Source organism: Perissodus microlepis, chromosome 20 (assembly GCF_051167445.1).
Source record: "Perissodus microlepis isolate ML-2025 ecotype Zambia chromosome 20, ASM5116744v1, whole genome shotgun sequence".
NCBI lineage: Eukaryota > Metazoa > Chordata > Actinopteri > Cichliformes > Cichlidae > Perissodus > Perissodus microlepis.
Window position 1 is genome coordinate 28,735,263 of NC_140480.1, and position 24,460 is coordinate 28,759,722.

The 24,460-nt window shown below is 40.8% G+C and overlaps 1 protein-coding gene across 2 annotated transcripts in view; it reads left to right on the forward strand.

Annotated features, from left to right (window-relative positions):
- plxna2 (plexin A2) overlaps positions 1–24,460 on the forward strand; it is a 157,525-nt gene that overhangs the window by 53,024 nt on the left and 80,041 nt on the right. For both annotated transcript variants that reach the window (XM_084917581.1, XM_084917580.1), the window contains exon 4: positions 15,942–16,076. In XM_084917581.1, coding sequence (XP_084773707.1) covers positions 15,942–16,076 — 135 coding nt within the window. The remainder of the gene's footprint in view (positions 1–15,941; positions 16,077–24,460) is intronic.

Sequence of the window (24,460 nt, forward strand, 5' to 3'; positions counted from 1 at the left end):
CTTAATGCAGCTATAAAGTAAGATAAGCTTTTAATGAAGTCATTATGATTCACAGGCACAGACACAGATTTACTGTAACCGAAACATATCCATGCATGTAGCCTAAAATGCACTTCATTTTTTAACCACAATAACATTTTGTTTCATGACAGTTATTCTACAATGATTCTAAGTGTCCTGTTTCTTCTTTCCACTCAGAGTTCAATGTACTGTAGGACTTGGGGAAGGGTCATGCGTTGTTTGGAAAATGGTTATCATAAACAATAATGTTATGTTATGGATTCCAGTCATTCAGCTATTGCAACACACTAAAAGAATGGTGATTTATCAGACAAAAACATGATCAATAGATTACCCCAGCTGGGGATACTGGTTGTGTAGGTCTCACATTTGCATAATTTTTTTGTCTTTGTGTTGTTTGCCGTCATGGCTGCTCAGTCATCTAGGGAACTATAGGAGGCAGCTGCACTTCTTTGCTCTGTCTCCTGCTCAGCGGGGAGGGGGGTTCCACTAGGATGAGGCAGCCTGGGGATCGACTGCAGGGAGGGCGTGCAGGTTGGAGAGGAGGGAGGGATAGACGGGATCTGTATCTGTCTGTGTGTCCGACTGGCTGCTGGCTACGGGCAGCATGTCAGCTGGGCTTGTTCCCCAGACCCCCACCCTACTACCCCATTTTCCCTTTCCAGTCTCTCTCTCCCAATAAGTGATGGACGGATGGTTTGGAGAAGGAGGCGGCGTACAGCCAGTTAGTTCCACCCCACAGCAGCCTTCTTTATTGGGCCTTCATTGGGGATTATTGTTATTGAATTATGGAGGGCCTCCCTTTAGACAAATCTCTGGCAGGAAGTGGGAACGGCAGGCTTTCACGCAACTGCTGATGTGTGACCCTCTTTCCCACCCATTTTACTCCTTATGCCCTCTTCCTCCAATTCTAATGTAGCCTCATAGCTTCAGCCAGCTCCTTTTAGTATACACACCATCTGGATCCCTTACATGTGCTTATGCATATACACAGTCAAAAGTGCAGCCTCATGCAGGCGCACACCTTCAGATGTCAAAAGGAATGCACCATTTATAGTCATTTGCCTTTTGGCTGACATTACCCAAGCATCAAGAGAATGGAACTATAAATAAATGGAAAGTGTGAGGCAGACAGATGAGGTGTATCGAGGAGATCATTTGAGAGGAGCTGTGGGTAGGGGGTTCCTGTGTTTCCATATCGCTGCCTGTCTGTTCACCCCAGTCCATCCCTGTCATTGCCCTTAGGTCTCTGCATTCCTCACATCCATCCCTAACCCCATCCCCCTGCTGTTGTCTGGCCTTAACACCCCTTAGCTTCAACTCCCATACGTGTGTTCAGTGAAGAGGCACAGACCAAAAGACACCCGAGAGACAGAAAACTATTTATGCATGTATGAACGTTAACACACGAGTGTGCATGCACTCTCTTGCTCTCACACACACTTAGACTCATGTCAGTGCACATACACACACACATAGTTGTTGTCTGCTCAGCACTAGCTCCATGCCTTTGTAAGGATCGGATATTATGACTCCCTATTGTGCTACACCCATAGTATTACACTAGGTGATCCTAGCTTTGCTGATGTCTGGGACCTACGTATATACAGCGCGGTAGATTAGACATTGTAATTTATAAAGTATCCCAGGATTGGTTGATGTCATGAAACTGTTATGACTAGACACCCAAATTAGTTCTTTCCACTGATGTTTAGGTGATTATTGGGGTAATCTGGTTAAAGACGCGCTGTCGGCTAAAGATGAGGGATTAACTTTATATCCTCCAGGAAATGGTTCATGATACCCTGCATGCCCCATTTATGTTTCCTCTTGACCCTCAACAAACACATTCATTTTTCACATGAGATGGCTTATAAAGAGATTTTGTGACCTTTGGCCTTGAGTGACAGGCTTCATCCCTGGTGAATTTAAACATGCATGAAATAACATGCGACAACTGTAGAACTGCATGAACACCCAACGCTTTCCATATAGACAAATGGCTGTGCTGGAGCAGCAACTAACTTTTCAAATTATATTAGCAAAGCTTTAATCATTTTTGTTTGTTTTTTGTGTAAATTCATCAAACTGGAAGACTACATTTTCATTTTTTCTTTGGGTAATTTGTTCAGTCGTTGTTCTCATACTCCCCTAGGTCCAGTAGGACATTCTCTGTTGAAAGTTATTCTAATTCTGTGTATTCTAGCCTGTATGTCGTACAAAAACACTGAGTGATAGGTACACTATTCCATAGCAGTTTATGTCTTTCTTTCAGCTTCTTTTCCTCTTTCTCTTTCTGGCTCTCTCCCACTCTATTTCTCTCTCTCCGAGCAGTATGTGTGGATGGAAAGTGAATCAAGTTGTCGTTGTGGCTGGCTTTGAATGAACTATGACCTTTTAACAATTCCTTTGGGTGTATGTGTGTGTTTGTATGCATGCGCGGATACGTGCATATTTCTGGGTGTGTGTGTCTAAAGGAGTATCCACTGTCTGCTCACTCCGTGACACAGAAAATACCTCCCTCAGCCTGCCAAAAACCGTTAACCAACTAAACACCCAGTTTTCCGCCTCCTCCTCCTCCTCCTCTTTCCTCCTCTTCTTTAAGGCCACAATTATGTAGTCTCTTGTTTTAGAGAAACAAAGAGCAGTGGTCAGGCGGGAGAATTGCAGACACATTATATCATTGTGCTATGAATCCTTCCCACACAGCCCCCACTCTTCCCCTGTCCCCCCTGGAAAAACGAGCTTTTAGGTTTGTGTTGACCCAAACATTTATGTGGTTTTTGCAGCAAGAACAAGGAAAAGGACAGAGAAAGAGAACCAGAAAACATGTATTTTTCCATAAAGCCCAGTTATGGAATAAAATGAAGCCAGGGTTTCGGGGGATCTGGACTGAGGTAGCCAAACATAGAGCCGTCTGGCCGGAGTCTGTGGTCAACTTATGAAAAAGAGAAAAAAGAGAAGGGTATTGTTTGATGTGGGCTTTCAAACCTAGTTTTTCCAGCTCCCTCTCTCTAGCTTGCTAAAAACAATAAGGAGATTTTTCCCTGATATGCCAGGTTAGCTCACATTTGAGAGGCACATTCAAATCAAGATATCAATTACTGCGCCTTGGAATTTGAATTTAATAGTGTCACTGTTAGAGAAACCTTTCATCAGAAAACGATCTCATGCCTAATCTGACTGAGCTGAGAGAGAGTACGAGAAAAACGATAATATACTGTAGCATGCTTCCTTTTTGGATTTCACGCCAGTGTTGCATGCTTTTTGGCAGATGATTTTTAATGTAACAAAACCCTCTGCGGCCCCTGCTGCTAATACTAGACATTACCTCACAAAAGTGGATTTATACAGAGGAAATGGCTAATCCCTCAGGTAATATTGGCATGAATCAGTCAAGCCAGACAGCAGGGAAGCTCATGCTTGCTTCTTCACTCAGCTCCAGAAACACCAGAGATAGCCCCGTACTGCTGTAGCTATTCTGTGTAGTGTATGTGGAGGAAAGCAAGAGAGCTGTCACAACCCTTTATATTGTGACTCTTACTCTAGCTTAAGGCTAGAGCACATATTGGTGTATGTGCTTGAGCATGGTAGCAGTGTTGTTTGAGCGGGGGGCTATTTTAGGGCTTTTTGCTTAATTTCTTTAAAAAAAAAAATCTGTTCTAAAATATAGATTAAAAACAAGTACACATGTTTGTTTGAATATGCACATTTATGTGCTCCACAGCCTTACACTGTGTGGGCACCTAGCTGATTTCTGTGGAATTTTGAGATCGTTAGCATATATACCAATCCAGCACAGAGTCATAATGTATCTCCTTCCTCAGGGTGTTATTGCACATCCTTAATTTCTTACATGCACACACACATAAACTGGCTGGCTGCTGACCGGCACTAATGCCCTAATGGTGCTGCCCTACATACTTGGTACACTAGTGTCTGTTGGTAACTTCATGACCTACCCTAGGCTGGAGGCAGACGGGGAGGACAGGGGAATAAGATGGAAGGAGAGGTTTGCTTTTAAGCTCTTAATACTTCAACTCATTTACCTTGTGTTGCATTTGTAGTAGAAGCCACTTAAACGCTATTGTGTTTTCAAAAAGAATAGGTTCATATAATTATGTTTCATCATTCTTTTATCATAAAGGTCTAGAGAAAGCTGGCGTAAGTTGGGTTGGTAAAAGTGAAAAACCATTATATATGTCTTAGTTAGGTGTTTGGCCTCCACATGCTGCCAGGACAGCTTTCATTGTGTTACGAATTATTTTTCACAAATCTGTTGAACTGTAATGAAGAGGGAGGAGGGGGAGGGGGGTGTTAAACACCATTCTTTCAAAAGATAATTCCTCATTTAGTGTTTTGATGCTGGAGGCGGAGAGTGCTGTCTAACAAAATCTCTCCTAGCTTTAAACTGGGTTGTGATTTTATGACTCAAATTGCCATAGCATGTGATTCATATAATTTTATACTCATCAACCTGCTAACGGCTGCAGCAGCAAACCGCCATCGTTTGTCTGGTATATGAACGTGGGCAGGCAATGAGCCACCTTTTCCAAATCACTCAAAAATAAGAGTCAGTCAGACTAAAAAGGAAACAGTTGTCTTGACTGTCAGTTTTTTTTTTTTTTTCTTTTTTAATCAGTTCAATTTTTTCAAATTATGCTACGGTACAGTATTGATTTTCTCTAGCATGCTTACCAAGAAAGACACTTGAAAAGATATTTTTAGGTTTCTCTGTTACACGGTGAAATAGTTATGAATGGCAGTTATCATTCCTCCTCTCTGTACTGGTTGGATATAACTCTTATAGTGTAGAAAATCTATGCTGCACTGTATCTAAATGTAATGTGGTGACCTCTGAGTCAACTGAAAAAACCTTTTCACTTTACTCTTTAAAAATGTGACACGTAGACAAATTGAGAGCCTTGTACCAGTTTTCGCTCTTCCTCAGTCCTTACCTGACTGTCACATGTAGATCCTTCATCGTGCCATATAGTGATGGTCTAACAGAGTTGGATGGTTACCACAGTGGTTACTGCACCCTAAGCAGAGGATGTGTCATTGTCTCATTTCCCATTTATACATCAATCCCTGAACCCTCCATTATCCAACCCTACTCCCTTTACATTTTGAAGAGAAGCAAAAGCTTTGCAGTGTGATGGAGGTGTGTATTGACCCAGAGAAACTATGAGGATGGAATGCTAATAGGGTTAATAGAATTAATGGTGCTGTCACCCTTGTTTGCGGAGGAGTGTCAGGGTTTGTGCTGGCTGTTTGCTAGCTGCTTTTGTGGCTTTACTGGTGCTCTGAGTTGCTCCATTGCTACCTTCTCTCACTATGCAATTTTGTCTCTCTTTTTTCTTCTCACCCTTTTCCTGTACATCTGTCTAATCCTTGCGAAATCTTCCGTCAAATGAATGAAATCCTTTTTGATGTGCTTCTTTTTATACTCTTCTTTCACAAATGTCCTTTATTCATTCAGATACTGATAAAATAAAGTGGCTGTGATGTACAAGTATTTATATTCCCTAGGTTCATGTGCAAGAGTGATTTGTGTGCTGTTTGTGTGCGTGTTTATGATTCTGTGGTCGTTTTAAGGGAGGCACTGTGTGTGTGTAATAATGGAAGGTTGACATTTAAAGCAGTGTATTTAGTGCCACTGAATTAGCATACTTTAACTGGCTGCTCTATTCCTTCTGGAGTGAAGCAGGCATTAAATCCCGACGCAAGATTGGTGGGCATTTTTAAAGAGCTTTAGTGAAGATTCATAGACTACAAAATGTGCTGGCATCACACAGAAACTCACGCTTATATACACATTTTCTCTTTCTCTGTCATTTTTTTAAAGAAACTCTGACCTGAGAATATGCTGCTTTCCTATTCTGCATACACAGCAGTTTTCCTCTTCTGCCACTTCAGAACATGTGTATGAGTTACGAGGGAATAAGAGAGGACTGAGGAGTGTGTGGGTGTTGTGTTTGAGTCTGAGTGTTTGGGGGATAAAGGAGGAATCCTCTGTCACAGACACATGTCTCTACTGATGAGCATCTCTGATCTCTTGGTCTACAGGAAGACTCAGGCCTGTTGCTGTTTTGCATGTATAATATACAAATAAAGACACACATCTGCATTCAGGAGTCTTTTTAAGCCTGTGGCTGTCTGACGCTGTGTTTGTGTTCCTCCCTGTAAATCTCTTAAATGTGCATAGAATTGCTGAGAACACAGTACCATAAGTCATTTTTTACAGTGTTTTCTAATTAGCAGACTAATGAATCAAGGCCCTGTTTGCTGCTGTTCTCACACAGAAGAAATATGCCTGACAGTCTTTATCTTGTTTTATGTGCAGATAGCATTAAACATGCCTGTTGGAACATATTTTCGAGAGGGGACATGTACATTTTTTTACTATAAAGGTATGTTTGTGTCCCCAGTTCCAAGTATGTTGTTCTTACTAACACTAATTAACATTAACTGCAATTATTGCCCAGCATATCCTGTTTTCAGTCTCAGAGACTGTTTCTGATGGAATGCTATAATTTCCTGGAAAGCTAATCTTACCACATGTTCTAACTGGGAGTGGGGGAACAATCAAAAGGCCTCTGAAGGACGGAGACTAAAAATGAGCGCCGCACTCTCTTAATCAGTTCAACTTGAGCCTCATGACTGAAACAATATTGATGACATAACGGCTTTTTTAAAATATCCAAGAATATCTGTGGACATATACATGTATTTACACAGACAGACCACAGTTTTGGCTGATTCCCTGCTGATCTTGTGCCCAAAGGGAGAGAGGTTACTATGGCAACCCTTGTCCAGCACAGGGGTTTTGGCCTGGTTTTCTTGTTAATAGTTTGAATAGGGTCAGACACCCAACCCCTCCTCAACCCATCAGTAGCATCACTGTGTTGCTGAAAAGGACTGATTGGATAACCCTTACCCCTCATAGTCCACCCCATGTTCTTATCCCTTCCCCCTTCTACATTGTTTCTGTTGTCCAGCAGAGGTCAAAGGTCCCCAGAGTGGTGTTCATCTTACCCCTGTCCTTACCCTCTCCACTTACAGGGGGAGCTCTAATTATTCAAGAGTTGCTGGGAAGTTGGTAGATGAGAGGTTAAAGGTTGTGATGTCTGTCTCCATAGAGTTACATGCGGTATGGTTTGAAATTTAGGGTGGAAGGGTGTAATGGGCTGTGAAGGTGATGGACTTCTGGTTTAGCCACACAGTCACCTTTGAAATTATGTCTAATTATTTAAAGCCAGTGGCAGTAAAAAATACCAAGACAACAATATAATGATGGTAATGCTTATTTTATTATTTTTTTGTGCAGTATACAACTGGGAATGTAGGAAAAAAAACCTGTGGATCATATGTTGTATTTATGTGGCATGAGAATTATATCATCAATAACTTGTAGAAAAACACATCATTTTTTTTAATAGATAGCCTGAGGGAAGAAATGCTCTCAGTACACACTGCGTGCAATCACAGTGCAATAATGATCAAGGATGGTGCCAGAAATAAACAAAAACTATGATTATTTCAGATTACTATTTCTATAATATCTAGTTAGTAGGTGTAATCTTATGTCTTATCCTTTTTCCTTTTCTGTTCTTCTCGTCTCATTTACATGCCTATCTATAATATTCTATCATCTGTCAAAGAACGCCTGTAATATTATGGCCTTAATGAAGACGGCATTGAGTGTCAAGGCCTTATCACAGTACAATGCATTCGTCAAAAGCATGTTCACTTACCACTACCAAGTACATCTCAGTAATATAAACCACCCCATGAAACATGTAGGGAGATTATTCAAGTTCAAACACATTACAAGTATAAAATATAGTCTTGGTTGAAGTGCTTTTATATTCTCATTTGTTGTACGGATCCCACTGGCTATAATTTCCTAGTATCACATCTACCTGGCAGTCTTGTCCCACATTTAAATCTCACAAATCCGGTGGGAGAAATTGAAACGATTTCAGCTAATTTGCCCCTCACCTGAACCTCTTCTGAGCTACTTCTTGATTCAAATATCTTTGTGATCTACTTTGAAGTACACCGAGGGAGAAAGCAGTAGAGTGATATTTTCTTCTGGTTCAGTATGTTTGACATTCCTCTAATAACTTTTGTCTAACCATCAGTAGCTGTGTGTGCTGCATCTAATAGTTTCGTGATTGTTTTGTCCCTTGCTTATTTACTCACATAAAATAGGTATAGCTTTTCTTTGTTCTTTCGACACGTACATCGCATCAGTCAAAGCTCCATCTTTAAAAGAAAAAATCTCTGGAGAGAACGTTTCCTTATTAGAAGACGAGGTTTCGCGCAGAGGTAGCTGTTATTTTGTGCTCGTAACTTGGAATTTTGTGTGGGCTTATGTGTAGCTATGTAAACGTGTAATGTTTTGCATATATGTTCAACTTAAAGTTGTAGGACTAAGCTGTTGGCATCACCAGAATGCAGTTTTTAGAAAAAACAGTTTCTATGTGCAAATCGGAACAATAGCTTCATCATACTAGCAAACCCAGATTTTTAAGGGCTAAGCAGAAGATCCCTCCCACCACATCCCTCTGTTTTTGCTCTCTGTGAACCTTTCTGGACTCTGTCCATCAGCAGCAGCATGCTGGTCTCTGTTCAGTGTTTTAATGTGGAGCTAAATATAGGCCTGACATTGTGCTGCTGTGCTTAATATGTGTTTGGGCTGATTAGAGTTGAGGCCTGATCTCATCCCACCACAGACCCCTTAATGCATGCCGTGGTCTCTGGTTTCTTTTTTTACTCGGGGGCAAACAGAAGAAATTGCTGATATAATCATGTTTTGGGTTGTGAGTTATGTGACCGAGAGAGATGGTAATATTGCAGAGCTAAAACTTTATTGAACGAGTGTTGGATATAGCTATTATCCAGACGGCAAATTGCACCATTGGTCTCTGGAAGTCAGTTTAATAGAATGTTTGCTAGTGATACTCACCGATATTTAATGGGAGCAAAAAAATGGCCATTTGAATGGTCAGCATGTGTGATTTGTTGTGGCGTCTGGGCAGGCTTTTGTTTTCCTTTTCAAACAGATGAGAAAAGGTGCTGTAGAGGAGAGGGTTAACTGCTTTGTTCATGGGGCGTAGAGCCAAATCAATAGGCTTTATGGTGCCCTGCCAAAAATGTGAAGTAATTGCCCCTTGTATTAACTAAAGGCTCGGGTCACTTTAGCTGATATACTGCCACTGTATGAGCCAGGTGAGGGGAAAGGAATTCCACTTACAAAAAGAGTGATGTCTCTTGTGGTTATCCTAATTCCAATGTCTATTTTCATTTTCTTCCCGCTCCAATAATATGTAACCTCTTTAAAAAATTGCTTTATTGCTTACATTTTCTCCAAACTCTGTAATTGTTTATAATTTTTCTTTCCTTTTCCTCTTCACCCTCTTCCTGCCTTTTCTTGTGTTTTCCTCCTCACCAACATGTAGTCTCTCCAGCCTCAGTCTTTCCGATGGGAACTGACACAAGCTAACATAAGCCTTATGGGAGCTTATATTGTACAACAGGAACAAAAGAGATGGCATACTGGGCTGTTGGGAGTCTTCTCACACATATACACAGGACATTTCTACACACCGCTCGCTACTGACACCAGAATTCTTCAGCCTGACACTGGTGATGGATTAGATGCGTTATCAAGGCGGAGAGAGGCTCCATGTTTTCTCCCAGTGTGCAGAATAAGGAGAGGGATGAAAAGGGGTGGGGGAGACTCGCACACAGGCAGCTGAATAGCCTGAACCTATTCCACCTGAAGTAGAGAAATACAATAGCAGCCTGCTACATTTCAAGCTGGGTTTCCAGGACAAACATGAAAATAGACATAGTGAGCCTCGTTGGTACACAGGGTTCTGCAAGGTGTGGAACATAACCAGCTGTGTATCTGTCTGGCTGTAAAACTGCTCATTGACTGTGTTCCTTGAAGGACTACTCAAGGTGTTGCAATCATGAAGATGCTGCTCTGTTTTACTGATGTCCTTAAAATCAGAATGAATTGGTGTCTTACTGGTATTTTACTTCTGGTGTGTTGGCAATTAATTTTTTCCCGAATGTTACTCATACCACCAGTCCACTCTTAGTGATACATTCCCAATCTCACGCCTAAAGCATCTGACTTCATCTAGTATGTGTCCATATCAACATATCCCAGGGCGTCAAACTCTGCCGTTCTGTCAGAAGCTACTGGCATATCAGATCTATACCACCAGACCTGGCAGTATTGGATTTGAAGATAACAGTCTTCCTTTGAAGAGTGGAAAAAGTCTGCATTGGGAGGTTGGGAGATGGTGGTGTAGTAAATCAGACGTTTGTCAGCCATGGTTTGTGTCTTGTTCGGCTTTGATTGTTCACTTTGTTTCCATGACTTACACTTTCTGATTCGTTTCATTTGCACCAACATTTTACTAGTCAGTAGCTACGTTGAGGCACTAAAACGTACTTGGTTAGGTTTATGCACCAAACTACATTGATTATGTTTTGGAAAATATTGTAGTTTAGGTTAAAAAAAAAAAGCCTCCTTAAGTAACCATGCATGTTGAAAAACAATAAATAAATAACTAGTGCTATTCAATTTGATGGCAAGTCGCCGTTTGTACATTAAGCATGCTTTTGGGAGTTGGAAGACTGAGATCAATCACATTGTTAGTTAAACCTAGTGTGTCACACCACAGATGCAAAAGGACAGCTTGTCTATAATTTTTGGACTCTAGCATCTTTAAAATATACTGCTGTATTCAATACTCTGGACTGGTGGATGGTGGGCCATCCCCAGAAGGTGAGTCTATCAGCACACCTCACCATTTTTCCCACTTCTGTGTAAAAGTTCTAAAAATATTTATGTGAGCTTAGTGTAGCTTTCTAGTGTTTCTAGTTCAAGGCTGTTTCCTTGATATTCTCATTTTCTCATGAGGGGTTTTAAGGTAAAAGACAAATTCTGAGCTTGTGGAAAAGGTCTTTTTCTTTCTTAAAGGTGTGCTTGCAATGCAAAACCTGATGGCATAAGAGCACCTTTGGCTATCACAAAAGCTTTTGAAATCATGATAAGCATTACTGGCACTTAAAATGCTTTCAGCAGTTTATCAACTGTCATATGATCCAAGGTGTGAGGTGGTAGTCTCAACACCACGTTCAAGGCTATTTGGCAAGACTGAGAATGGTTCTATCAGAGAAACTGGGCTTGATTAGTGAAAGTCCATCGTGGTCTATGTCAGGTCTCCTGGTTGACTTTAAACTGTATTTGACCTTAACTGAATACAAGTGCCATTTACCTAAACATAGCTGCCTCTGTGGTATCTCTGTGTATTGAGACAGCGTGTGAAAGTGTGCGGTGGTGTACTTTAGCAGAATCTAATCCAGTGTGTGGGATCAAGCAGATAAAGGCAATGCCTATCACTTCAACACTCAAGACTACTGAACTGGATTAGGGCAGATGCAGAAGATAGCTGCCAGATAGGTTATTCAGGGACTCTCTTTCTCTCTCTTTGAGATTCAGCCATAAGAGCATAATCTCCTAGAAATCAACTCTTGTTTTACTATTTTGGTACAACATGTAGGTGGAAGACCTACAGTATGACTTAATTCTATCCCAATGCAAGGTGTTAGTGTGCTGTACTCTGTGGTTTGGTAAAGGTTCTCATATGTGGGTTACATTCTGCTCTGCTAGCTGAAATCTGGTGGTAAAATAATGTGCACTCTCTGGATCTGTATTGGTCTTGGCAACGAGCTGTACACATGCTTGTCTTGTTTCAGAACACTAACCTCCCTCAAGGCTAAGTTTTGAAAATAAGATTTCCACACATATTTAAAAAGAAAACAGTTCTCAGGTAATAGTTAGCAGCTGGACCATTAAAGAAGAAAGATTCTTTAGAAATTGAGCGTCTACTGTTGAACAAACACTTGGAACGGGGCAAGCTGTGAAACAGACATCAATCTATAGACATGAACATACTGTTACATCTCATGTTACTTCACGGTTGTATTTTGAGACCATATCCAAACCATTTTGGCATTTTGCATATACTACATTTAATATTGATTTTTTTGATGAAACTGCAGGTTTTTTTAATGTCCTTTCCCATTCCTTTTACTGTAGAACAGCAGCATCCACAACACACTGCAAACACACATTTGATGCACTTTTTACGCAGGATTTATTCCGCACTCAAGCAAATTGCTTCACACGGACTCTCGCAGTTGGGGATTCAGTGTCTGGCACAGTGTTCAAAACCAGAGAGACCAGGAAGGGAAAGAGAGCAAGAGAAAGAGAGGGAGAGAGAGAACAGGACGGGGAAAAAAGGAGAAGGGCAATTTGAATTGGAGTTTGGTCAATCTTCAAACGTTTTTTCAGGGTGCTTACATGGTCTGATCAAAAGCACCCCACTGGCACAGGGCCTTGTAGCCACAAGGGGAGGCCTCTGATGCCTCTGCCATGGCTTCCCTGCTGGCCAACCACCCCAGCCCCACTCTCCACCCCCAACAGCTACCCATTTAATGCTGACTAGGTGCTGTGACAGAAAGCCTATAAATAAAAGCAAAAGTTGTTTGTTTTTTTTAATCTGTTGTTTTTGCTAGGTTCTGGCAGCATGGCAAAAGATGCTGGTTACCTGCAGAGTCCAGATGTGCATATTGAAGTTTTCAAGCCAAATACATCACCACCTTTATAATTAAACTATTGCCTCATGATAGTTTTAAGGGGCTTGGATTTTTAAAACCAAGTATCACAGCTATCTGTGTGCTTCAAGTTTTTATGATGCCTGTTTTCATCTTTTCACCGTGATCATATTTTTTTTTCATCATTCATGACAGCGCTGTTTTTTCTCTTCAACATAAAGTTGCCCGTGGTGGCCCCGGGGGAGAATGTAGACTGTTTTTCAACAATCTCATCCATCTTCACTTTTTTCCTCTCTTACTCAACTATACTCAGTTGCAGCTCTCCAATGCTGGTGATAGAGAGAGGTTAGCTAATGGCTGTGGTGTTGAAAAGGGAACCATGTCAGGCCAGGACAGACCAAAGGAGAGCTCTCTAGGGTATCAGGGGTTGTTTCCATGGATGGGCAGTCTTAAAATAGAGGGGCAGTAATATTGTGAGGCAGTTGAGGGTATGAAACCAACTTGTTTGCAGCTTTTTCACCCGGCCTGATAAATAATGCAAGGTCGTACAGCGCAAAGATGGGATAGATTTAAGTACCTGAGAGAGCAGGCTAAATGTTGAAGTAAAGCGATGCTGAGAAAAAGATGTTTTGAGCATGAGAGTCGCTTACTCAGGTGGTACATTTTGTTGACTGGTGGAATAGTAGTGTGGGAGTGTGGTAAAAAGAGGGAGTCTTTGACAGAATTATTTTTGGTCCACTAAGCACTGGTGCTTCCATTTACTTGCTCAGGGTTTTCATTTTCTCTTTTTTCTCTCATTCGCCCACCCAGAGGTGAGTCTGCTCTGGAAAGTACTTGTATTTAACTGACCCAATTCACACAAACGTTCATATTTTTTTTTATACTTTCTAACAGCGTGTCTACATATGTGTTAATATAATAGTCTTTGCAAGATTTACAGTTGCTGTAGAAAAGGAAAAAAAAATCTGGATGTGAGTGTGTTTGTGTTTTACATAGTGGGTGGGAGTGTCATTGTCAATAATGTTTATTCGGTTTTCTTTGTGAGCTATAAGCCTAAGCCTTTGGGAAAAGCATACATAGAAGCAAAGAGTGAGAAAGAGAGTATTAGTGAATCTTCTTCCCTCGTACTCAGTCACTAATGCAATGTCTCTGTACACAGTCTCGCACTTGCATTATTATTATTTTTGTTTTTTAAAACAGGAATGGGCAATTAATCTAATTTTATTTTTAATTTTAATGTTGGCTCCAACAGCTACAATAAAAACAAGATAAGCTGAAAATTATTATTGATTAAAATCCGTGTACCTCATCCTGTTTGTGTTAATTATGCTGTGTAATATGTTTAAATAAATAAATAAAAATAAAAAAGTTGCACATTCTCTGTCAGTGCCGAATGTAGCTGGGGGACTAGGTGCACATTCAGCAACTGAACCTAATACGCTAATCACTAATAATCAAGTTTATTTTAAAGTGCACTAAATATGTAGGCTAAATAATCAAAATACAATTGAAAAGAAAATATAGAAAACAACAACATACAATAAATGTATCCATTTCCTGACATATTTGACCAGTCACCCAACCTTTTAAGATGATTGTGTTAAATTGTTGTAGTTTTGATATTGAACAAAAACACAAACGCAAACACAAAAAACCTATTTTTGCCTTAATAGAGCAGCTCTACTGTCTTGTTGCTGGTAGGCCTAGTATGTTTGTTCTTCTTTTAACAAAGTGTCTGGAGAGTAGAGGTTTTGTTCCTCACACACTTATAGACATCTCTGTGTGTAAGTCTCTTTCTGGCCAAATGTTAATTTAAAAGCCCCTGGACAGTGGTGAGAGACTGTGTGATAGCAATCTGATTCAGATGAACTGCAGGCCTGCAGTGGGAAGGTCGGGTTATCTTGTGATCCCTAGTGGCAGCCTGCTAGGACACATATCACAGCATGACAGACTGCTCCTACGGGTGCACACACAAAAATGCACTCACAACACCCACACTGACACAGTAGTGAACAGAACAGCGCTGGCCTGGCCGTGCGCCGACATGCTTTATGGATGAGCATATTTGCTGAGGTCTCCCTCCACACTGCAGTGTCAGTAACCAGATGAAGACTGGCACGGCCCCCACATCCTGCCTTTCTCCTCCTACATATGGTTTTCACATATGTCCTGTTTTCAATGTTTGGATTAGTCTGCCAAGGTCAGATGTAGGTCAGCCATGGAAGGCTTAACCACTTTGAGCTTTGTTCCTTAACTGTGGTGCCTGCTGTCGTGTACCCAACTAACCCTCAAGCTTTGAAGGCAGAGCTCCAGGGATTTTGTGTGAACTTAAATCACATTTCTCTTACTTGATCATCCAGCAGTTTGACACATGGTCTTGCTCACACATTCGTACACAACAGTTTGTGCGTGCACTCGTTTTCTCACACGCCCCCCCCACTTTCGCTGTAGATCTTGTTTTGACAGACATATGACCTTGACTTTCCCCTCTGTGAGCTTGACAGCTCTTTGGTGCTGTCATTGTTTGAATAGACAGATGAATATTTGGGTGGATGGAGGCATGCAAGGATGGACAGATGATAGAGCCATCAGCTTTCATGGTTGGAGGAGGGCCTAGTGATATGTGACATCACAGAAACGTCAGAAAACCCCCACTCAAGTTTAGACAACCCATGCTGCTCCTCAAGATTTGCTGTTCTGTTTATGTCTGGCCAAGGGGATCTAATGAATGACGAAGGCTAGCACTGGCCCATTTGGGTCAGATGCCTAATATAAGTCATTTAAATTCTTTTCCATTGCTTTTGCAGTAAGGTGGTCTTGGCTTCAAGTTCAAAGCTTTACTGAGCAAATACATCATTCACTGAGGGAAAGAGAAAACCAAAACACAGCTCAAGTTTCACAAAGGTCTAATAATATCCACAAATAATTCCGCACAGTTTTTATAACCCCATCCTACAAGGAACTTATAGAGGACTTACATTACCTCATACTATGAAAATATTATGGTTTGTCGCACAATTGTTGGCAATTGTAAAAAAGCTTTTATGTCATATTCATATTCATTCTTTCTAGTGGAAGCGATCCTCAAGGAGAATCTCCACCTCCAACTGAAACTCCAAGTAGCTAAATAATTTCAGTGTTTTTCAAAACAAAAACAAAAAAAATGAATCACGTTTGTCATTCCTGTCAATCATTTTTATCTGGTTTTGCTATTCCTGCTGTCACTGAGGTATAAATAGCAATATCTGACCTGTTTGTGTTCTGTTTTTTGTCAGATTCGTGTTGATGGGCCTCCTCACGGTGGTGTTCAGTATGAAACGATCTCTGTTATCAAGGACGGGAGCCCTGTCCTCAGGGATATGGCCTTCTCTCTTGACCGCAACTACCTCTACGTCATGTCTGAGAGACAGGTAGGTGTTTGAAAGCTGCATGCTTGAAAATATGTGACACAAGTGTCCATACATAAGAATAGATGGTTTTAATGTGCCTTTGTCTCTGTATGCATATGTTCGAAATGTCAGGAATATTGTGCGAATGTGTGAGCTCCAGCAGGGCGCAAGATGGCCCACCTCTCAACATCAGCAATCCACCACCTACTGTTAGCTATAAATAACCGGGGTGGCACAGCAGGGGACATTGTGACAGCATTTGATAATGAAGGAGAACAATGAGGGCAGGGAAAACGAAATAGACAGACGAGGAAAAGATAAGGTACAATGAGAGTGGATGAAGGAGAAGAAGGGCAGAGACTGGCAGGTTGACTGGCTGCTTGAAGCATGGGAGAAAGAGTGATAATGGAAAAGGGACAGCTGGAGGAGTGTATGACTTAGAAGGAGTAAAGGAAAAAAATGGAGACAGAGTGCAAGGTCATCTTTTCACACTTCTAATGAAGTGACATAGCACTGCAGTCTGGGTGGGCAGCAGCTGATAACCATCAATGCAACTGACATACTAAACAGGTAGAAGAAGTGCGAGGACACAAGGGTAAAAGGGGACACAAGGGCAGAGTAGAAGGGAGGAGATGCAAAGGAGGGGAAAACATGGTGTCTTGGAAAAAGAGATGACAACAGGAGGAGAAGAGAAGAGGAGCAGCTGCAGGGGAGCGTGGCAGCGTAGCAGCCCTAGAGAGAGACAACGTGCAAGGCTGTCAGTGTGAGGTGATAGATTGCCATCCTCTCCTCTTATCTCTTCTTTTAACACACCCAGCTTTAGCTTATGGGTTGAATCCATGGTGGATGGATAACGTGTAAAAGAGTAATTTTGAAATGATGTCCAATTCAGAGACGGGAAAACGGAGGCGTAAATGTAGTACTACATTATTTTTTTTTATCCTTCAGCACATGACTTACACTTTCTTTTTTTTTTTTAATATAAAAACAAACACTTGAAAAGTTGCACAGTTCTAGCTGCCTGCCTGATGTGAGAATAACAATAAAGCCAAAGTCAGATCACTTCACCAGTAACAGCTCAGTACTTTGAGCAAAAAATATTCCAAGATTATTATTCTAGTTTATCTTTTTTTGCTAAAGCTTGCTAAAGTCATCGCCACAAATATTCAGACATTTACACAGTTTTCACAATTTTGCCTCTGCACACTACCATTCTGGATTTTAAAAGCAATCAAGATGCGACTGGAGTGCCGGCTTTAAGCTTTAATTTAAGGAGTTAAGGAGTTTAACAAGTACTGCAATAACTATTTAGGAATTACAACAATACATTGTCCCTCAATTTAAGAGCCCCAAATTTAATTAGACAGCTAACATTATTTTAAATAGAAATATTTTGAATGAAAATCTTTTGCAATCAGCGGCTGCCTAAATTCTAGAAGCCATGCAGATCATCAAATGTTGTGCTGTTATGCCTTCACTGAAGAATATCCAGTTTCTTTCCCTTGATAAACTCTTGGATAGCTTTTGCAATATGCTTTGGCTCATCATCCATTTGCACTGTCTGATCAGTTTTGCGGTATTAAGCTGAATATGAGCTCAGAATATAGCCCTGTACACTTCAGGATTTATCCTGCTACTTCTATCACCAGTCACATCATTAGTAAACACTCTCCTGGTTCCACTGGCAGCCGTACATGCCCATGCCATAACACTGCCTCCACTATGTTTGACAGACTACGTTATGGATTGTGAGCTGTTCTTTAATTTTAACCTTTTTTAAATACTCTCCTACCATCATCCTGGTACAAGTTTGTCTTTATTTCATGTATTTAAAGGGGAAACTTTAGTCATTTTACATGCTTTTTTTTGGTGTTGCTCTGCCCTCTTTCTTTTTCAGAATGTACCAGTGTGTTGATTTGGCCCTTCCTAAAGTTTGTGCTATTTCTTTAGGGTTTCTTTTGGTTTTTCATACTAATGGTGATGTTGTACAGTTGAATTGACACCTTGTGCTGAGATTTCTTGTGAAGAGCTACCAAATGCAAGTTCAGTGTTTAGGACTCCAGGTCTTTTATCTGGTTAATTTCTCATGATATATTAAGGGAAACGGCCAATCATGTCCAATTATTTGCAGGCCTCTGAAAATTAGGACCATATATAAAAATTTTGATAAATACTAAAGGTTAATGCAGTCCTCATGTTAAACCCCTTGAATTAAAGCTTCAAGTCTTCAGTTCAGTCCAATATTGGCAGTTTGATTTAAAATCCAGAGTTAAAGTTACAATTATTGTCAAAATAATTATGGATCTAAATGTACAATGAAGGCCAAATTATACTATTTAAGTTCAGTTCAATTCAGTTTTATTTATATAGCGCCACATCACAGCAGCAGTCGCCTCAAAAGCGCTTTATATTCTTAGGTAAAGACCCCACAATAATACAGTTTATCAAGCCTCTTTATAAGTATTTATATAGTATATTAATCAAAAGATATAACTGTACATCTACTTTTTTGTTATTTTATGTTTGAGGTTTGCATAGATATGTATATCTAAACAAAACATGTATATTGATATTAAATGAAATATAAAAATGTCATGCATAAACATAAGATGCAGGTATCGGACAATGAACTGATGACTCTGAAGCAACGGACTGAGCAAGTAAAGAAGAGTTTGCACTGATTCTAAAGTCTCTTTCCCATATTTACTAAATCCTTTATTCTCACTTATCCTGCAGATGAAAGAAGCTTTTGATGTTGAGCTCATAACTGCTAGTCATCTGAATGAGAGGTGATCGTGGTGAATATTATTAGTATTCAGTGTAGGGATTCTTCTGTCTTCCTCTCTAGGGGTTAGGGAGGATCGAAGGAGACAGACACGCACACACATACTGAAACATGCTCAATTGCTTCAGGGATGCTGGCATGCATGTTGAAAGACACCTCTTGATAGTCATATCGTGGCTCAAGAGTTGGGAGTTCGCCTTGTAATCAGAAGGTTGCCGGTTCGAGCCCCGGCTTGGACAGTCTCGGTCATTGTGTCTTTGGGCAAGACACTTCACCCGTTGCCTACTGGTGGTGGTCAGAGGGCCCCGTGGCGCCAGTGTCCGGCAGCCTCGCCTCTGTCAGTGCGCCCCAGGGTGGCTGTGGCTACAATGTAGCTTGCCATCACCAGTGTGTGAATGTGTGGATGACTGGATGTGTAAAGAGCTTTGGGGTCCTTAGGGACTAGTAAAGCGCTATACAAATACAGGCCATTTACCATTTACCATATCTGACAGTGTCTGTAGAGAGGTTGTGCATGTGACCCATATGGCCCTTTCAGTTGGAAACAGTTCAATAAGTGGCAAAGGAACGTTATGTTCATCTGCAGTAATATATATTTGGTTGCATTTTGGTATTTGCTTGTTCTAGGACATCCCCACTCATCCTTGTGCATATATGGAAAGTAAAAAAACACTGAGATCAGCAACAAGAACAGAGCTGATACCAATGACAATAAATATGACCATTAAGTCAGATATACCATGTAAAGGAGTTTTTTTGAAAGTGGGTTGCAAAGCAGCTTGCAGGTGTGCAGCAACTCTGGACAGGCTAAAGCAGCTTGAGTGGCATGTCTTATATGGGAAATACCAGCTGAATGCATAGAATGGTATCAGCTTAGCCATGAGCTCATTTTTCACAGCAGTGTACTGTGCTCAAAATTATCCTTATTTTTTTGGTATGTGTTAGGTAAAACAACATATTTTTTCATATGAAGACCTTTCTTGCAAAGCTGTGATCCAAATATATTTTTGAGTTTTACGGAGTATGCCTGGACTTAAATTCACATTTGCATGTATTTTGTCTTGCCCAGTTTGACCTTTATCTCATCAAAAGCTTAAATGTCACCTCGAGCTACACTTGTAGTCACACATCCAGGACATCACGAACTATATCTTGTCTAAGCTCTACTTGTTCCCATGTGTCTGACTAATGCCATCTAAGGCCAAGCACATGGCGATGGGAGACGGCAGGAACAAAGGAGGGATGATATCAAACGGAAACCAAGGCAGATTTGGCTCCAGTTGCATTTCCTACTCTGAATAACAAAGAAGTCCTCTGTGTTTGGCACAGTGGGAAATAGAGGGAACAGAGAGAGCAAGAGAGAGACAGACATTAAGGGGGAGACGGACAGAAATTGGGAGAGCAAGAGTAAAATTTGCTCAGCAAGGCCATGCTCCAGAATTCTCTCCCTCTCTCCCTCCTGTCCTCACACCCTCACACACAACACTCTGTGTTGTGGCTAAGAATTGTGGGATGTGCAACGCCTCTGTGAATACAAACATGCAGACAGGCACCCACGGGGATGCACACACAGTCACACAAACAAAACACATGCTTCCCTTAGTATTCATTTACTTACGTTTAGTCACAATGCACTGGTTCTCCTTATCATGTGTACACTCTTATAAAAACACTGGAACTGCACATACATGAAAACACCAATCTCTCAATATTGTAATGGCAAGTCCATAAGGCTCATGGAGACTTCATTACCTACAGCCTATTGCATGCGGATCTTCAGTCTGACTTGCACACAACCTTCCCCGTGTAATATTTTAGCAAACTTTTTCTTTTCTCTTGTTTCATTTGTTTCTTTCTCACATTCTCACACAAGACACCATCACTGACTCACCTCCAAACATATTTAATAGCTCCCTTTTTCATATTTGATCCATTGTCCTGCCATGTTAAACTGTGCTTTTGTTTTGTAGATGCAATGACAATAGCATTCACCATATTAATGATGTGGTGAGATTGGCCCAATGCGAGGCAGTGCAGTGGAACTGATGAAAAGACCTGGCTCACTGGCTTTCTCTACTCCCTGAGCACTGTGTGTGTGTGTGTGTGTGTGTGTGTGTGTGTGTGTGTGTGTGTGTGTGTGTGTGCCCTCCTGTAGGGGTATTGTATCATTACTGACAGTCCTGAAATACATAACAGCAGGTTTTCATCTCAAGATTTATCTGTGTATATGCACTATGGTGCCTCTTTTGAATAATCACAAGACATGCTGGTTTAATCAAATAAAATCGTTTAATTTTATTAGGACTGACTTTGAAGTTTGTGCATTACAAATGTCCTTGTGTATCCCGTGATTCGGCAGATCTGTTGTATGGATTTCTGCCAGATCACATGTTTGAGTCATGTTATGCGAATTGTCTGCGCAACTGTTTCTATATTTATACCAATAATCCAAAAATTTGGGGTTTCTGCTGTCATTGCTGTTTTGGGAGATTCGAGTGAGCTGCTGCCTAGACAGTCTTTTCCGTCTCGATGCGTCATATGTCTTACATTCCTGCAGCACTTCTGCATATATTGTATCAAAAGCATTAGGCTTCGAAGTGAGTACCACATCTTCCTCTACATTTACAAAGCACACATGGTTATGCACCACGTATTATCTTCAAAGGTTATTCTTTAATATTAATACATGCAGCCACTTTACATGCATCAAAAAATACTCCAGTATTATAACAGTCTCTCCAGATTCTGCAATTAGATTGATAAAGTATTCATGTACAGTATGACTGGCAGCTGCAGTAGAGCAAAGCCACTGGTTTTGGAAATTCAGTTTTTTTGTATCTGCCATCTGGCTAATCCTCATAGTTGTTGTTATTGTTATTATTATTCATATTTTTATTATTATTGAATGAGGCAGCACAATGGCTTAGCTGACCTAATATCTTTATTCCAGAAGAGCTGCAATGGAGCTCAGACCATGAAACACTGTCCCCTCTTGTTTTCACCTTTACAACAGATAAAAAATCCTCTGCCTAGGATTCTATGGCTAGCATGCAGTACAGTATATGGTGGCTTATTAAAATCTTAAAATGAATTATTAAACATATTGGAAGCCAGTGTATAGAGACTTAAACATGTGTAAGGTACCCACTTTGTTGGCTTTTAAGTAAAAAAAAAAAGACTTATAGATTTTTGATGATAGACAAACTGTGGATATTATCAAGAGAATTGGCTGCCATTCAGCATCGCATGTAGCGCTTCATGTAAGATGCATTTTCATTACTACAGACATTCTGCCTGGTTTTCATGAGGGGTGGCACCTGGGCAAAGCATGCAGGTGGCACGGCACATGAGAGAATCTCCAGAGAGTTAAATACTCTCTGGAGTTCTCACATGGTTCAGCCAGATATCATATGAACTTTGTACTGGGGAGCCGACAGGGTAAAGACCCTTTTATGCCTGATTCAACTGATTCATTTGCATTCTAACGTGCACCTCCTGTGGGTAATGTCTAGAAAGGTTCAAGGCTTCAGTATATGTGTGGAAAGAGCTTTTCTCTGTCTTTCTGTCATTACTAACGTCTCCTTTTTTCCAGTATACTTCCAGAGTTTCTTTTATCAGGCTTTGTTTTCTTGAGAATGCAAACACACCCCTTTCTTCTTCTTTTTTAACCACAGAGGGCAGGTTTGTGTTTGAGTATGTACGTGTGTAGTTTTTGTGTAGTGTGCTGCTTTTGAGGAGTTTAGACATATGGGAGAACATTCAAGCACACATGCCACTGTGGCCCACAGAAGACCCGAAGCAGCCTTTGTTTCTTTTTGTTGTTAGTTTATCAACAGAATGCAGCATACTGGGATAAATGGTGACAGCTACTCCAGTACTGATGGGGTCTTATAGGGCCTAGATTATCAACATTTGTATGACTCCCTTTCATGTCTTTTGTGGTGTTTTGTGCTGCTCTGTCTGTTGGCACTCGGGGCAAGCACTCATCACACATGGTTGAGAATCAGTGACTGTATTATTTCAGTTGCTTTGGTCAGCAGCCAGGCTATAATGTATTATTCATGGGGAATAATCAAGATTTATCATCTGAAAGGGTTTTGAAGTGATACCTGTGGCGTGGCTTTAGTTCTGTCTGAAAAAAGGTTTTTGAAAATACCGGGTTTTTTTAAAAAAAGGAAACTCAGAGAAATCCTCACACAAAAAACTGAAGTGGTTACTTTTTTATCTTGCTGTAATTAATCCCAAGAAAGGAGGCAGGTGTTGACTTTGTAATGGAGCTCAATGGTTTTTGTAATGTTTTATGGCTATGGTGTACAATGGTGCATAATAGACCTTAAAAGACTTAGTGTTTCCAGTGAAATAGTGTCCCTCTAATTGCTAGCTCTTTATAAGGATAAGTGTGAAATTCCTGCTAGCATGACCAACTGAGGGATACTGAGCTGGCTTGTAAAACAGACTCGTCTTTCATGGACAGACACACAGTCCTCCCCCTATAGAGGCGTTCAGCCATGTGCTGCTGTCACTCTCCAATACACTCTTGGCTCTTTAGCAAACATTAAACCCCCTCAGCCTCCAATCCTTGTATTCCATCCTTCCTCCCTTAGCCAGCTTCATATATGGAACAGCAACATTACAGCTCACAGATTATCAAAAAGAAAAGAAGACCTCTTTTCCAGGCCTGGCAATTTCCTCCAGGTACTCAGCTGTGAAATTTGAAATCCATGCATGAATTCTTTCTTTTTTTTAAACCTTTTTTTTGTAGGAGGTCTGCTCACAACCTGTTCTAACACCAACCTCCCCCATTTCCTCCCCCCTAGATTTTTCTGTTTCCCCTACTTCCCTTGAACCTTTGTTTGGCTGGTGTGGTTAGATTAGGTGGAAATGGGATCAGTGGTTATAACGACAGGAGTAAATAGGATTCATTCACTTCTCATCCAAGCTGAGATTAGCTGACATGCTACTGGCTCATTATTAAAGAAGACTTTGGTGCATGTAGCACACACGTGTGACATGGAACACATTGTAGCTAATAACAAGCAATCCGCGTTTGCTCTACTATAGATCTAGCTTCTGCAAATTTAGAGAAAGCGACTAGCAGCGATTTTGCCAGAAAGCCTTTTGTTTCCTAGATTTGTTGTGTCTCACTTTTTGCAGACTCAAACACATATATTAAAAATTATTCATGAAAAAAAAAATATTTTATGAAACACGGCAGCGAATGCTTCTAGCCCAGCTCTACACGCTCTTTGTTTCCCTAAGTCTCTACAACACAGGTGGTGACTACAAAGAGCGCATGCGATAATAAATCTTGAAATAAACCAGCATTATCATTTAGGTACATACCTGGACTTTCCTGTTGGGTATTTTTGTTTTTCGTGACTTGGTGAGAGTGAGTGGGTGTGTGTTTGTATGTTTCCCCAAATGTTCTCGTCAGGAAGCAAAAGTTCAAACCAAAAAATTTATACAGACCAAAAGCGACATGAGATTAGCACTTTACTGAGCTTCTTTCCACACCATCTTTCTCCCTTCTCATTTTGTCAGGAGGGGGGTAACAAAAAGGGATTCTGGCATCAACCTCAGCAAGTGCTGCCTTGCACATGGTCCCTTGACCCCGTGTTTG